This window comes from Linepithema humile, chromosome 4, assembly GCF_040581485.1.
Source record: "Linepithema humile isolate Giens D197 chromosome 4, Lhum_UNIL_v1.0, whole genome shotgun sequence".
Lineage (NCBI taxonomy): Eukaryota > Metazoa > Arthropoda > Insecta > Hymenoptera > Formicidae > Linepithema > Linepithema humile.
Window position 1 is genome coordinate 11,534,472 of NC_090131.1, and position 16,267 is coordinate 11,550,738.

At 35.3% G+C, this 16,267-nt stretch overlaps 1 protein-coding gene across 1 annotated transcript; it reads right to left on the bottom strand.

The window, feature by feature from the left end:
• Window positions 1-8,630: 8,630 nt before the first annotated feature.
• Window positions 8,631-9,713, bottom strand: LOC136999514 (uncharacterized protein PF3D7_1120000-like). Its single transcript, XM_067353855.1, has one exon. The coding sequence runs from the start codon at window positions 9,711-9,713 to the stop codon at window positions 8,631-8,633; it is 1,083 nt and encodes a 360-aa protein (XP_067209956.1).
• Between the last annotated feature and the right edge of the window lie 6,554 nt (window positions 9,714-16,267).

Genomic DNA, 16,267 nt, shown 5'->3' on the forward strand with positions numbered 1-16,267 from the left:
AACACGATAATCTATTTGTCCCGGTACCCGAACGCTATGTCCCGAATGTTCCATTTGTATGTCCTAGTTCTCGAACAAACTTCAAGAAAGAATAATTTTAAGGAAGAGCTTTGGGAATTTATAATAATATATAATTTAAATCATACTAAATCTATAAATCTTACTTTTATTTATCAATACAAATATTTTATATACTAATAAAACATAACTGATAATTAATAATTTGAAATTTTAACTAAAAAATTAGAATAACTATTAAAACATTAAATATTTTAGATTTTTTTAACGATCTTTTCTTCTTTTATTTTTATTTTTAATAATTTTTCTGCCTCTTTTTTCATTTTTTCTTGCTCTTTAATAACTTTGAGTTTAGCTTTTTCTTCTTGTATTGCCTGTTTTTTTTAATTGTAATTCTTGCTTCTTTTTTTCATTTTCAGCTTTTTTATGAACTGCTAATTCTTTTTTAGATTTGATTGTAAGTTTTTTTTGTTTTTTTTCCTCAGCTTTCTTTTTATGAATGTGAATCCACTCTTCTGTTGTTGCAACTGAAATGTTCTAACTCTTTGACTTCTGTTTTTTCTTTTTTGGTCCTAATTCTGGTGGCCATGATAATGATCTTTTAAACGGTGAAGTTACATTGGGTGAAATAGATTTATTTTTTGTTTGAGTATTCTCTAAAAATAAAAATATTTTTAATAAAAATTTATTTATTAAACTAAGTTTAATTTTATTGTATTTTATTTTGTTTAAGTGTACTTAAAAAAATAAATATTAAAATCTTACCACTTTTAGTTGCAATTTCTTTTAAGACATTAGTGTTATCAAGAGCTGAATCATCAGCTGAATTACTTATTTCATTGAATAACTATGGTTGTAAATTTTGATCTACAGGATCTAAAGGACTGATAAAATCAACTTCAGTGATAACTGAATTTATAAGTAAGGCATCTTCTGTGATAATAGGAATGTCATTTAAAAATATTTCTGTATCAAAAACTATATTACCATCTATTGTGTTATTTTTTATTTTTGAATCATCTTCACTTTTCTTTAAACCTATTTCAAATATAGAAAGTATATATATATATATAAATGTACATGTACAAATAAACGAATTATAAATTAAGACTAAAAAGTTAATATATTTTCAAAATCTATATAGTTTTTTATACCAGAAGAATTTTAAAGTTTATTCCAAAGTTGGAACAGTCCTTTATTCTCTATATTACCAGTCCATTCACCTGTACTTTCAGATTTCTTAAATTCTTCAATAATATCAATATCTATATTCTTTTCAATCACCTGTAGAGTTTGTTTATACTGAGTTTCTTCTTTTTCAGTGACAGATAAATTCAAATTTTTCACATTTTTATTGCTAATATTTTCTGCATTTCTATATTTTAAAAGTGCATAATTAACTTTATCAGCATTAAATGGAGAAAGACCACACACTTCAAAACCATTTTTCATTATAGTCTTTAAATCTAGAGTACTGAGAGCAGTTTTCAAAATATTCCCAAAGTCTTCTTTTTTTATATTAATAGTACATTTTTCACGCTTAAAATCTTCAACAGCTTGTCCCCATGCTTTCTTCAGTGTTCTAAAAAATGTTCTATCCAGAGGTTGTATAACTTGAGTCGAGTTAGGAAACAAGGCTATCAGAATAATGCTTTTTACTCTGCAAAATGTACTAAGTGGAAGAGTAAAATGCAATGAGTGTCCATCCATGTACAGTATCACTGGAAACTCTATATTTTGTTGTATTAACCACGGATAGAATACATTTACTTTGTATTCAAAAAAACTTTCACTAGTCATCCAACCATTTTCAGTTTTGCCTATGCTCCATCCTTTTGGAAAGTTTGAAGCAGCAAAGTTTTGGAAAGTTTATTTGCAGGCATTCTCTGATAACTAAAAAGCACTAAAGGCGGTGCCTGATCACCAGCTGCATTATACAAAAACAAAGATGTGATTTGCTCCTTATCGTTATTTCCTACAACTTTATGTACAGTTTTACGTCCCTTACGAACTTATCACTTTGTCTGTATCAGGAGATAATTTAAAACCTGACTCATCGCTATTAAATATTCTATTTTCATCTATATTTAACAAGTTATTGTCTTCCAGATATTTCTTTACTTCAGCGAACCAACTTCTCAGTCCTTCTTCGGTCACAGATGCTCTGCTATAACTAAGATTTTGTGGCTTTCTTTTACTCAGCTCAGGATGACGACGATAAAATGCCTTGTACCAATGTCTTCCAGGTTTATCTTTAGTAAAAGGAGTTTCTTTTTTTAAATCTAAGACAAGCCACCTCACACTATTCAAAAGTTGTTTCTGCGTAACTGGAAATCCTCGCTCTTTGCTATACAAGATCCAATCTACAAGCTGTTGTTCTTCTTCTGCTGTTAAAATTGTTTGTGGACCTTTTTTTGCATTTATTGAAGAAACATTATTTATTTTATTATGTAAAGTTGTTGGAGAAATTTTATATTTAGCAGCAATTTGTCTCAATGGTTTTCCAAGCTTCACTTCTTCGACCGCAATTGGTATGTCTTCCTTCTTATACATAAATTCATTTTGTTTTATATTTTTCTTTTTTATTTTTCCTCCTGACATAATAATAAACTAAAAAAAATAAAACAATTGTACAATATATGTACCATATATGAAATTGAGGTTAGGTCATATATTTTTCGTTCTTACTTTTAATGTAGGTACTTTTTGTAGGAAATAATATTGTTGCACTCGCGACAATCACTCGCGAATGCGCTCACGCAAGAAATAATAAATTCAATTTAAGTATAACAAACTTAAATTAACTCAACGATAACACAATTTGAACCGTAACAACAAAACTATCGTTTACAATTAAGAAAACCGTCTCACATTTGAAACGCGTCCTCACGGCACCGAGGACCAAGCGTAACTGTCACTTGACACTTTGTTTACAAATTACTAAGCGACGCTTCACAACTTATTTACAAATCACTAAGCGACGCTTCTCAATGCCAACTCGCAGCCCACACGTCACAATCGATGATTTTCCGCGGCGCGAGCGCAACAATATATATACTTTTTATTCATGGATCTGATAAATACTTATTACATAAAAAGTATGCATAAATAATCAAGATATTGAAAAACTTACGTCAATAATTGAAGACAGCACATGAATAAATAATCTGCTCATTTCTTGTTCGAGTAACTGGACGCATGACTTATTGCGTGACCCACAATCCGAACGCGATAATTTCTTATAAATTTGAATATATTTTTTATTTTTAATATTTGAAACTTATTCTAAAACTTACTATAACTTTTAACTTATTTTAGTAATACAATTAAGTATATTACATTTAAAGAAAACTCTTATTATAAAGTCGGTCTTTCTAAACAAAATTCGTAAGACTGTGCTAAAAATCGCAAATCCATAATTTCATGTTTAAAAAAAAATTTTTTTTGCTGATAATATTGTATTATTAACAATTTTTTAATAAAAATATAAATGACAAATGTTTAAGGAAATTATAAAAAAAATTCTTAGTTATTTTGATATTTATTTCTAGAAAAAAATAAGGAATATATGCAAATTTGTTCGGGTACTGGGTACTGTTCGGGTATCGGGCCATTCCCCTTATATGTAAAAACAATTTGGTAATTAATATCATAATATTAATAATGTTACAGATTTCTGATTGGAGACAAAGTTCCAGCAATTGCTTTTGCTTATCGTGTTGGTCTGTCAACTGTACATAAAATAATTAAAGAGACGTCTGATGTATTTGGAAGACTTCTTGGTTCAATCTATCTACAAGCTCCTTCGAGAGAAGAATATTTACAAATTGCTGAGGGTTTTTGGAAATTATGGAATTTTCCACATTGCTTGGGGGCAATTGATGGAAAACATGTCGATGCTCAACATGTCGATGCCCTCCGAATTCTGGTTCGCTGTACTTTAATTATCACAAACGATACAGCATCGTACTTATGGCTGTTTGTGATCACAATTATAAATATACTTTGGTCGATATTGGATCTATGGGGAAGAACTGTGATGCGGGAATTTTTGGAAACAGCGCCTTGAATGTGGAGAATGGGATGTTGGATATTCCAGAAGGAACCAGTTGCTTAAGCGGAACCGATATGCAAGTGCCTTATTTTTTTATTGGGGATGAAGCATTTCCCCTTGGAAAGCATTTAATGCGACCATATTCTGGACGGTATTTGGGAGAACGCAAAAACATATTCAATTATAGGCTTTCGCGAGCCCGGCGTATAATAGAAAATACTTTTGGAATTATGGCAAAAAAGTGGGGTATTTATAACAGACCGATCGCTGCGATTCCTGAAAATATTAATAAATATATTTTAGCAACTGTATGTTTGCACAATTTTTTAAGAAACGAGGAAGGTAATATTATACAATTTGAAAACAATGATGAAATAACTGAAAATAACGAAAATGGTGCAGCATATGTGACACTTATTAGGGACAGTCTTTGCAATTATTTTATGACTCCGAATGGAATGGTCGATTGGCAGCATGATTATGTAACGAGAGGACAAAATCAAGACTTCATCTAAATAAAAAGAAATTTTATCAATGATTATATGTAAACGTGTGTCATATATTGTAAAATTTAATGCTGATATGTACTAATTGTCTATATAGTAGTAGTGTCTTTATTTTCCCCTTGGGGTTAATCCTCAATACACATTTACTTAAACCTAACTTATAACTATCCTTACAATTATTCTTAACTCTAACCTTATTACTAAACCTACTTAAGACTATCCTTAAAATTATCTTATACTACTCCTGCCCTTATCCTCCCGACTGCGAGATCCGGGTCTAGACGCCCTGCCGTCCAACATGCTTTCATCCGGCTGCGCCCTTTCCCTTTTCCCTTCTACCTATACACACACACACACGCTCGCAAAGGTGACTTCCGTTTCCTCTCGCCTTTCTTATCTCCATCTTTTATTCCCGTTCCTTCCCCGACTCTCTCTCTCTCTCTCTCTCTCTCTCTCTCTCTCTCTCTCTCTCTCTCTCTCTCTCTCTCTCTCTCTCTCTCTCTCTCTCTCTCTCTCTCTCTCTCTCTCTCTCTCTCTCTCTCTCTCTCTCTCTCTCTCTCTCTCTCTCTCTCTCTCTCTCTCTCTCTCTCTCTCTCTCTCTCTCTCTCTCTCTCTCTCTCTCTCTCTCTCTCTCTCTCTCTCTCTCTCTCTCTCTCTCTCTCTCTCTCTCTCTCTCTCTCTCTCTCTCTCTCTCTCTCTCTCTCTCTCTCTCTCTCCCCCTCTCTCTCTCTCTCTCACTCTCTCTCCCTCCCCCCCTTCCCCTCTTCATCTCCCCCTCTCTCCCTCCCACTCTCCTCCCTTTTCCTCTCCTCCTCTATCTCTCTCATCCACCATTCTCCCTCCCCCTCTTCTCCCAAAATCTTTCCCACTTGTTCCTGCCAACTTCCTCCTCCCTCCTTCCATTCCCTGCAACTCTCCCACGCATGCTCCCATGTCTCCTCCTCCGTTCCACATAACCTGCATTTCCTCTTCTCCTCCGTCTCCCAGTACCTTCCCTCCCTCATTTCACTTCCCAACCTAAACCTCGCCACTCTCCTCCATCTACTCTCTCCCCACCCCTTTTTAAGATAACCCGGTACCCCCTCTCCTATCACCTTTCCATACCATTTATTGTATCTTGATCCTCCTATCTTTTCCTCTCTTTCTCTCTCCTGTATCTCCCTGTCCTTTTTTCTAATCTCCCCATATTCTAAATCCTCTTTTTCCCTCCTTCCCTCCTCCTCCTCCGTCTCTATTCCCCTTTCCTCGAAGAACTTTCTCCTCTCTCCCTCCCATTCTGAGTTTGCCCTTCCCTTTCCTACTCTTTCCCTCATCTCCCCCCAGCACCTTCTCGCCAGCTCACTCCCCTTCCCCCCTTCCAGTCTTCTCTCAAAATCCCACGCCCTTTTCCCTGCTCTTCCTCTCAATTTTTCCCTCTTCAACTCCTCCCTTATCATATATCCCGGCGTTCTTCCGTCTACCCCCAACACCCACTTCATGTATCTCTCCTCCAATTTCTCCATCTTCTTTCTTTCTTTCCACCCCCATATTTCCGCTCCGTATCCCATCACCGTCCATACCAATCTGTCGAAAAGCCACATTCTCCTCCCCCAATCCTTCCCAAACCTTCTCTTACCTATCCCCCACACTTGCCCCATTATAGCCGCTGCCCTCTTTACCCTTTCTCTTACATGCTCTTCCTGTTTTCCGTTCCTCTTCAGCGTATATCCTAAATATCTGAATTCCTTTACCTCTTCTATCACCTTCCCTCTCCACCTCCATACTTTCTTCCCCATCCTTCCTCCCCCCTTTCTAAACCTCAGAATCTTAGTCTTACCTAAATTTAGCTCCAGCCTCTTCCTTTCCAAATACCCCTCCAGCCTCTCTATCATACTCCCCATCTCCTCCTCATTCTCCGCCATCATGACTATGTCGTCCGCGTAAGCTAAGGTGTGTACTCTCCCTTCCCCCAACCTCACCCCTCCCCATCTGATCTTTCCCATCTCCTCCTCCAAATCCGCCGTTACCACATTAAAAAGTAGCGGGCTAAGTGGGCACCCCTGTCTCACCCCTCTTGCCGTCCAGAATGCCTCCCCCATTTCCCCTCCTACCCTTACCCTACTCCTCGTTTCCCTCATAATCTCCTCCACTCTCACTACCAATCCCTCTCTTATCCCACGCTCCCTCATCGCCTCCACCAAAACTCCCCTCTCCACTGAGTCAAACGCCGCCTTCAGATCGACAAACATTGCCACCATCCTTCCCTTCTTCTTTCCCAATTGCTTATTTACCAGATAATTTAACACATATATATTGTCGATCGTCCCCATTCCTCTCTTGAAGCCCGTCTGATTGTGCGGCATTATTCCCCTACTCTCTATCTCCTCTCTCACTCTCTCCGCCAACACCATCACATACACCTTATACAAGGTTGGCATCATCGTCACCCCCCTATATTCCTCCACCTTCTCTCCCTCCCCCTTTTTCATTATCGGCACTATTACCCCCTCTTTCCAATTTTCCGGCCATCCCTCCCCTTTCCAAACCCTATTGCAAAATCCCCATACCCACTCCTCCAGTTCTTCCCCTCCATACTTCCATACCTCCGCTGGTATCTCATCAATCCCCGCCGCCTTTCCGTCTCTTATCGTTCTCAATGCTCTCCTTATCTCCTCCCTATTTATCTCCTCCTCCTCCTTTCCCTCCCCCTGTCCACTCCTCTCCCCCCCTCTAACCACCCTCCCTTCCACTCCCCCTAATATCCTCATAAAATGCTCCTTCCAATCTAGCATCCCTATTCCCTCATTTACTCTCTTCCTCCTCCTCCTCTCCCTATTTACAATCTCCCACACCTCACTCTCTCTTCTCGCCTCTTCCGCTCGTCTTTCCCATCTTCTGTTCTCCTCCTCTTTCTTCCTTTCACACAGTTTCCCATATTCCCGCTTCTCCCTTTTATACCTCTCTCCCTCCCCCCCTTTCCTCCTCCAATCTCTTAATTCCTTCCTTACCCGCTTCTTTTCTCTTACACATTCCTCATCCCACCATCCTTTTCTTCTCTCTTCCCCCTTTCCCAATTCCTCTTCCGTCTCCTTCAACGCCTGCTTTATCCTGCTCTCCAAACTATCCCACTCCTCTCCCATCCCCTTCCCTTCTATCCGTATCCTTCCCATTTTTTCCGCAAACTTCTCTCTCCCTTCACGATCCCATATCCCCCTTCTGCCCCTACCCCCTTCTTCCCTCCCTTTCTTCCTCTTCACCTCCCCCTTACCCATAACTCTACCGGGTGGTGATCCGAGTCCACCCTGTCTCCTACCCTCATCTCCTCTAACCTGTCCCTTATCTCCCCTTCCCCTATTATATAATCGATTACTGTGTTTCCCCTCCCTCCTGTGAATGTATACTCCCCCTCCCAGTCCCCTCTTATACTCCCATTAAAGATCTCCCACCCTCTTTCCTCTATATATTCCAGCAGCTTCCTCCCCTCTCTATTTATCTTCTTGTCTTTCGATCGCCTTTTTCCCGTCTCCCCCTCCTCCTCCTCTTCTTCCCCTCTCACCCCTCCCCCCTCTCTTCCCGTTCTTGCATTAAAATCCCCCCTATTATCTCCCTCACTCCCCCCTCTTTCTCCTCTACCCATTCTTCCATCCCCTGCAACGTCCTTTCTATTCCATCCCCCGCGTATACCCCTATTATCCTCCACCTCTCCCTACCTACTTTCACTCTCCCTACTACCATCCCATCCTTTTCTACCTCTATTTTTGACCCCTTCTCCCACAATTCCTTTCTGATTCCCATCACCATTCCCCCCATCCCCCTCCCTTTTTTGCATCTCTTCTTCGCTAACTGTACCCCCCACTTAAATCCTTTTGGCAGCTTTTCTTTTATTCTGCTCCATCCCTTCTCATCCAACCACGTCTCTGAGAGAATCATCACGTCCCACTCCTCTATGCTCCTCCAAAAATCCATGTCCTTCCTTCCCATCCCCGCAACATTCCAGAACGCCACCTTCCACCCTTTCCACCCTTTTTTTACTTCCTTCTGCCCTTCCCTTTCTTTTTTCCCTCCCCCCTCTCCTACCTCCTCTCCTCCTTCTTCCCTCCTCCTCCGTCTTCCCCCTGTCCCCCCTGTCTTATGTTTCCCTTCCCATCTCTCAGCACTTCCTCCTCCTCGTCCCACCTCCACCATTGTTCATCAATCCTAACCTTGCCGTATCCTATCCACACCTTTCTCCCTTCCCTTTCCTCCTTCCGTGCTACTTCCTCCAGCCTCCATCTCATCCTTCTTTCCCCCCATGTCCAGTCTTCCAATATCCTTTCTCTCCTGCCCTTCAACATTCCTTTCTTCGCCCACACTTCCCTTCTCTGCTCCTCATTCCCCAACTTAACCAAAAGCATTTCCCTTCCTTTTCCGCCCTCTCCTCCTAATCCCTTAATTTCTTTGATCTCTACCTTTGCCCCCACGGCTCTAAATATCTCCTCCACCGCCTCTTTCTTCTTCCCCTCCTTCACCTCTACCCCTTTAATCAATATATTTTTCCTCCTCTCCTCTCTCTCCTTCATCTCTATCCTTCTTTCTACTTTCTTTAGTCTGTCCTTTGTTTCCCCCTCGCTCTCTCTCCCCTCTCTCCTTCCCTCTTCTCCCTTTTCCGCCTTCCTCCCCTCTATTCTTTCCACTTTTTCCTCCAGTCCTTCTATACTTTTTTTCATGACCTCCCTTTCCTCCTTCCACCTCCTCTCTCTCTCTCTAAATTCTCTTCTCATTTCCTCCATTTCCTCCCTTACCATCCTTCCATTGTCTTTAATCCCTTCTTTCACCTCCTCCTTCATCGCCCTTAATTCTTCCCTCCATCCCTTTACCCCTCTCATTTCCTCCATTACCTCCTCCATTTCCTTTTTCCACTTCCTGATCAACTCCTCTAGACCCTCTGCCCCTCCTTCCCTCTGTCCCTCTGTCTCTCCCCCTCCTTCCCCCTCCATTTTCCCTGGCGATCTCTGCGTTTTCCTACTCTTCCTAAATCCCTCATCCTCCTCCTCCTTCCTTCTCTCCCCTGATTTTTCCCTCTTCCTCTTAAACATTTCCTCAACATTCCCCAGGCTCATGCATCTTTCCCTTGCCTTCCTCTTTTCTATCCCGCCAGATCGCGCCTTACCATCCATCCCTGCCCACTCGCACCACCTCTTCCTCTCTTTACACGCCGTAGTCTATGCCAGCCCACCTGCCCACCTGTCACTCTATACTCTGGGCCCTTTTTCCCTTCTATCCTGCCCTTCCCTATGCCCACCTCATTCACACGCTCTCACTCACACCTCCACTCTCTCCTCCACACACTCCTACCTTTCCTCTCCTTCCACACACTCTCTCTTTTCCGTCACTCACTCACGCTCAGTCACCACGTGCCTCTCGCTACTGCGCCGGAAACGGAAGTCCTACTAATTGTCTATATATTAATCTACATTTGTGTATATATACATATATATGTATATGTATAATGAATTTATATAAAATAAATAGTACAAGATTTTTTAAATATTCTTTATTATTATTATTATATACCAGTATCCATATATATTTAATTATTTATTTTATAATATATTTTATATAATATATTTTTTATATTATATTATTAAAGCTATATTTCATTATATATTTTATCATTATCAAACTCAACTGAAGTCTTAGTATTTTTAAAGCATAGTCTTAGTATTCTTAAAGCATATTATCAAATATTAAACAATATATTATATTATATTATATTATATTAAACAACACAAATGTTCGAAAGACGTTCCGAGGACAGTCACAAAATGTTAAACATTTATTAGATGTCCTCTGAATATGTTTCGAATATTTTTGCTATTCATTATACGTATGAATATAAATTATATTATCACAAATTTTCCTTTCTCCACAAAATTTGCATGATATCTTGTTTTTTGATCTGTTTTATATTATCATCTACAGGGCCGGGCCAAGGAATTATGGCGCCCCGGGCATGAGACCCAAAAGTCGCCCCCCCCCCTTTTTTTTCCTTGTAGCTTTCTCGATCGCGTTTGCTCTCCGCATTACCCGGAATCACGACGAAAACGTGGCAAACAAAATTCCATATTTTTTTTTGTTTTTATATATTTTTATTTTTTTTACATTTTTAAAAATTTTATTTGTTTTTTTATTTTTTTAAAATTATTTTTTTATATTTTTATTTGTTTTTTCTAAAAAATTTTATATATATATATATATATATATATGTCAATTGGCTATTTTGACGACAGTGACAAATACGCTATATTATTGTATACATTAGAGTACATTGACTTCCCGACGTATACATCACAAAAATTTTTGCAATGTATACGTCAGAAAGTTAATGTATAAGCAATTAACTATGGATTGGCTATTTCGACGACAGTCCAAAATTATGTACAATGATATATTGTTTGATTAGTTTGGCGACCCTATCATATTATATGAAATAATTAAATGTGCTTATTTGTGTATTAAATGAAACAATTAAAACACATTTTTTGATAAAAAATTTAAATGCGAATATTCCATCAATTATGCAATACTTATTATAAGAATTAATTAGAGAACATAAAAAAAAATGCTTGTGCAAAAATTAATATAAAAAATCTATACAGGGTGGGCCATTTTAATCCATCCACGCAAATAACTCCGAAGGTATAGGTGATAGCGAAAAATAACTCGTACAAAAGTTGTAGGGTTCAAAGGGAGCCAACCGTTGATGACCTTGAACTTGACCTCGAAGTCGATTTTCAAAGTCATTTTAAGATTAACAAGTGTTTTTTAAATGGAAACCCCTATTTTTGATTCCAAAATCTAATAGCTGGTGTCAAGAGCTTTTCAAAACACTATAATGAAGTTATTTTTCATTAAGTACTTTTCGAGTTATGAGGCTTGTAAATTACAGTATTTTGACATAAAATACAAAATATCTTGTAAAACATTCAATTTTTGGGAATTTTACCTTAATACTTTTATGCATAAAATAATGAGACGAATCAATTGGTATAAAGAAAACACATAGTTGCTTTCAAGAAAAAATATGTAATTTGCAACATGCAACTGCATACTTTTTCTTGAAAGCAACTATGTGTTTTCTTTATACCAATTGATTCGTCTCATTATTTTATGCATAAAAGTATTAAGGTAAGATTCCCAAAAATTGAATGTTTTACAAGATATTTTGTATTTTATGTCAAAATACTGTAATTTACAAGCCTCATAACTCGAAAAGTACTTAATGAAAAATAACTTCATTATAGTGTTTTGAAAAGCTCTTGACACCAGCTATTAGATTTTGGAATCAAAAATAGGGGTTTCTATTTAAAAAACACTTGTTAATCTTAAAATAACTTTGAAAATCGACTTCGAGGTCAAGTTCAAGGTTATCAACGGTTGGCTCCCTTTGAACCCTACAATTTTTGTACGAGTTATTTTTCGCTATCACCTATACCTTCGGAGTTATTTGCGTGGATGGATTAAAATGGCCCACCCTGTATATACAGAAATTTATATACATAAATAATATATATCCTTTCACATAATATGGTCAAATCGCCGTATTAAACCAAACAATGTAATATTGTAATTTTATACTCGCAGAAATAGCAATCTATAGTTAATTGTTTATACAAATTTACTGATGTTCCATACTATAAAAAATTTTATAATGCATATGTCAGAAAGTGATATGCTTCGATGTATGCAATAAAATAATTGCAGTGTAACTTCTATTTCTTTTATTTAAGTAAAAGTGTGTGAGACAAAATCAGCAATATTATATTCTATCTCTCTCGGTATTATTTAGCTCCCTCTTCTATTGTGCTAACTATGTTATATATAACTGACTTTATTTATCAAAAATAATTTATTTAACACGAATAATATAACATATTTAAAAATTTAATATTCTCTATCAAAATTTAAAAAAAAGCGAACTTCTAGAAAGAGAAAGAAAGATATAACAATAAAATAGCATGCCTTGCAAAAATAAACGGACTTAAGTAAGTACATGTGAATAAGACTCATTGTAAGGCAATGTGGATGCACTGTAATGTGATAAAATATGTTATGTTATTTGGGAGCAAGTAAAAGTATTTAAAGTACATATTAAAACATGATTGATATTTCTGTTTTTGATGTGGTGTGAATAGTGAGTGTAACTGTGTATATAATCATGTCTCTCATAGGACTACAATAATTAATTAAAGCTTCTTACTTCAAGTGTTAAGTAAAGTAATACACACAACACTACACTTTTGCAATTAAAAGATATTACTGTGTTCATGTAATAAATAAGTGTTGCAAATAAAATACATTTATGCTAAGATTCTGATTTTTATAATTAACATAAACGGATTTTTATAATTAATATTAACACAATAAAATGAACAGCTTACTGTTTCTATTAATATTTTAAACATATATGTATATGTGTGCGATGTGTAATATTCTACATATTGAATTGTCACTGCTGTCAAAGAAGCTGTTAGAAGAGAATCCATTTTCAAAGCACGAGATTCTTTCCAGCGAGAGTTTATTATTATTAATTTCCTTGCTACTAGAATTCTGTATAATGTTGTGGAAATATCAATATCTATTTATTCATCAAGTTAAATTCTATAGTTGGACATTTGCTGTTACGTGTTGTGCCATATCAGTGAACAATAAAAATAAAAATAACAATAAAAATCAGTGAACAGAAAATATAATTGTGAACTTAGCTGTGTAACAATATCACAATAACTAATTAGTTTCTTTTATAATGTTTTGAATTTAAGTAGAGCATTAGAATTCTATATTGTTGTGATAAATGATAGTTATTACGGTATTTATGTAATATATAACAGTGCAATGCATGAATGAAATTCATTTGTGGCATAAGATTTTTATAATTTTAAGGTTATTTGTTTACTATTTTTAATAATATTTAATAAGACATATATGTATATACGCTGACAAATTATATAGAGAGATTATATGCACTGTTATATATTGCATAAATATCGTAATGTGTCATTTATCACACAATACAGAATTCTAATGCTCCATTCAAATTTAAAAGAATATGAAAGAAACTAATTATTGAGAAGTATTGTTATACAGCTAAATTCACAATTATATTTTCTGTTATTGTTCACTAATATGGCACAACACGTAACAGCAAATGTCCAATTAGAATTTATCTTGATGAATAAATAGATGTTGATATTTCCACAACATTACACAGAATTCTAGTAGCGAAGAAATTAATAATAATAAATTCTCTCTGGAAAGAATCTTGTGTTTTGAAAATGGATTCTCTTCTAATAGCTTCTTGGCAGCAGTGACAATTCCACATGTGAATTATTATTAATACTACACAACATGCATGTATGTCTTGTTAAATATTTATAAAAACAGTAAGCAGATAACCTTAAAATCAAAATCAGAATCTTGTAGCACTAATGTATTTTATTTGCAGCACTGTTATGTATTGCATGGCACAGTAATTTTAATCGCAATAATATAGTGTTTTATTACTTCACTCAAAGTTTTAATTAGCTTTCATTAATTATTATAGTCCTATGACATGATTAAATACACAATTACACTCATTATTTACAGATCACACCACACGTCACAAACAGAGATATCAATCATGTTTTAATATATACTTTGAATATTTTTACTTGCTCTCAAATAAAATATTTCATCACATTACGGTGCATCATCATTTGACACCATTGACTAATCACAGTCGATTATTCTTCCATAATTTATCTGTGATTGGTCAATTTCTTACGGCTTACAGCTTACGGCTTTATTATAAACCAACCCTTAGTTTTAGACTGTGTTCGTTATGCTCGCTTACATGCTGAAAGCATCATTCTATCTTTCTTCGACGCATAATGAACAAGAAAGACAGACTGATGCTTTCAGCGCGTAAGTGAACATAACGAACGCAGCCTTATTCACATATACTTCAAGTCTGTTTGTTTTTTAGGCACACTATGTACCGTTATATCTTTTTTCCTTTTTGTTGATCTCAAAATACAGTTTTTAAAAATTTTAAGAAAGAATGCTTAATTTTTAAATTGTATTATTTATATTTATGCAACAAACCATTTTTGATAAATAAAGCAAACTGTATAACATATTGGAGTTAGTACCGAATAGGAAATAAGCAAATAATGCCGAGCCGAGAGAGTTAAGGCCGGTATTCATAGTCGATTCTTATAATTAAGACCGTTTTAAGTATAGTCTTAAGATGTCATAAGCCAATCACAGAGCCGTATTAGCGTCTTAAGGCTTTACTTAAGACGATCTTAAAATAAGAACGGACTATGAATACCGACCTTAGAGTCTGATAGGTACTGTTGATTCTGTCTCACACATTTATCTAAATGAGAAAAATATGTTATCTTTTATAACAAGACGTGCTCTCTTTGCCTCTCTATCAGTTTCTATATACTTTTATGTTTCATAATCTAGTGAGGGCCTATCCAGACAAACTTGCATAGTCGCATAAACATATACAAGGAAATTAATTGGTTTATAAGCAAATGCATAAAGAAATGGACCAATCAGTTTCCTTATGCATATGTTTATGCGACTATGCAAGTTTATCTAGATAGGCCCTAACTGTTGTTACTACACAAAAATAAACAAAAATCTTAATTAGAACTGAATAGTTATCATAATAATGAATTATGAATTTAATCATATAGTTTTGCGCAGTTTAACGGACATGTTGATACGTGTCAGTGCATCTGTGTACATGAGGCGTAACTTGCGTAAAATGCGGATCCGCATTGCTTTCTCTCTTCTTTTGATGATTTCGAAATAATGTTGATGATTTTATTAATAAACTTGCTTTCTATTGTTGCACTGAAATTTTCCTTCTTGCTTTTGTCAAATATTAAATATATACATATTTCTTTAAATACAAAGAGAGTATAATAGTTTAGCTATAAAAAAGGAACCTATTGATATAATTAAATATTATTTTTATTTTATTTAAATATTACTTCTATTTTATTATTGGACGCTGTATTAAGATGCATTTTAGGTAACTAAAATTAATAATATAAATGTATTTCGAAATATACTCTGATAGTAGTGAAAATCCATATTTCGCGTGTTATTTATATATAAATATAGATTTGCAGTATTGTCATTATTTTAGACTGCATATGACTGTATATAAACTTTAATAAATAATGAAGAAAGAAAAATTTTTAAATAGAAAAAAATGCTCTTTTCTTATCTTTTGAATTAATAGAATGTATCATTGAAGCATTAAAGGAATGAGGAATGAAATTTCAATGCAACATTAGTGCAATTAAAATGAACGCCTTAAACTGAAATTTTTCTTGGAATACTTTCTATATATAAGTTTTTTATGTAAAATTCTGAAATAGTTTAAAATTTCTACGATTTTTTATTTTATAATTTCTGAAGAAAACTTACAAAATTTGAAAAAGTTTACAGAATTTTTTGAAGTTCTTTATAAATTAAAAACATTTCTTGAAAAATATTATGTGAAAATATTTTCACTAGGAATAAGACATGGACTATGAATACCGGTCTTCAAATTTAAAGAATTTACTAATTGGAATATTACTTATCCTAAGGTTTTATCTTATGGAACGAATCTATTTGATTTCCTCAATGTTACTCATAAAGTTATAAGCACAAACCAAATCTG

What these genes read in the sequence shown, in the direction of transcription:
- LOC136999514 (XM_067353855.1), bottom strand. Translation starts at nt 9,713, where the DNA reads ATGGATGGTAAGGCGCGATCTGGCGGGATAGAAAAGAGGAAGGCAAGG.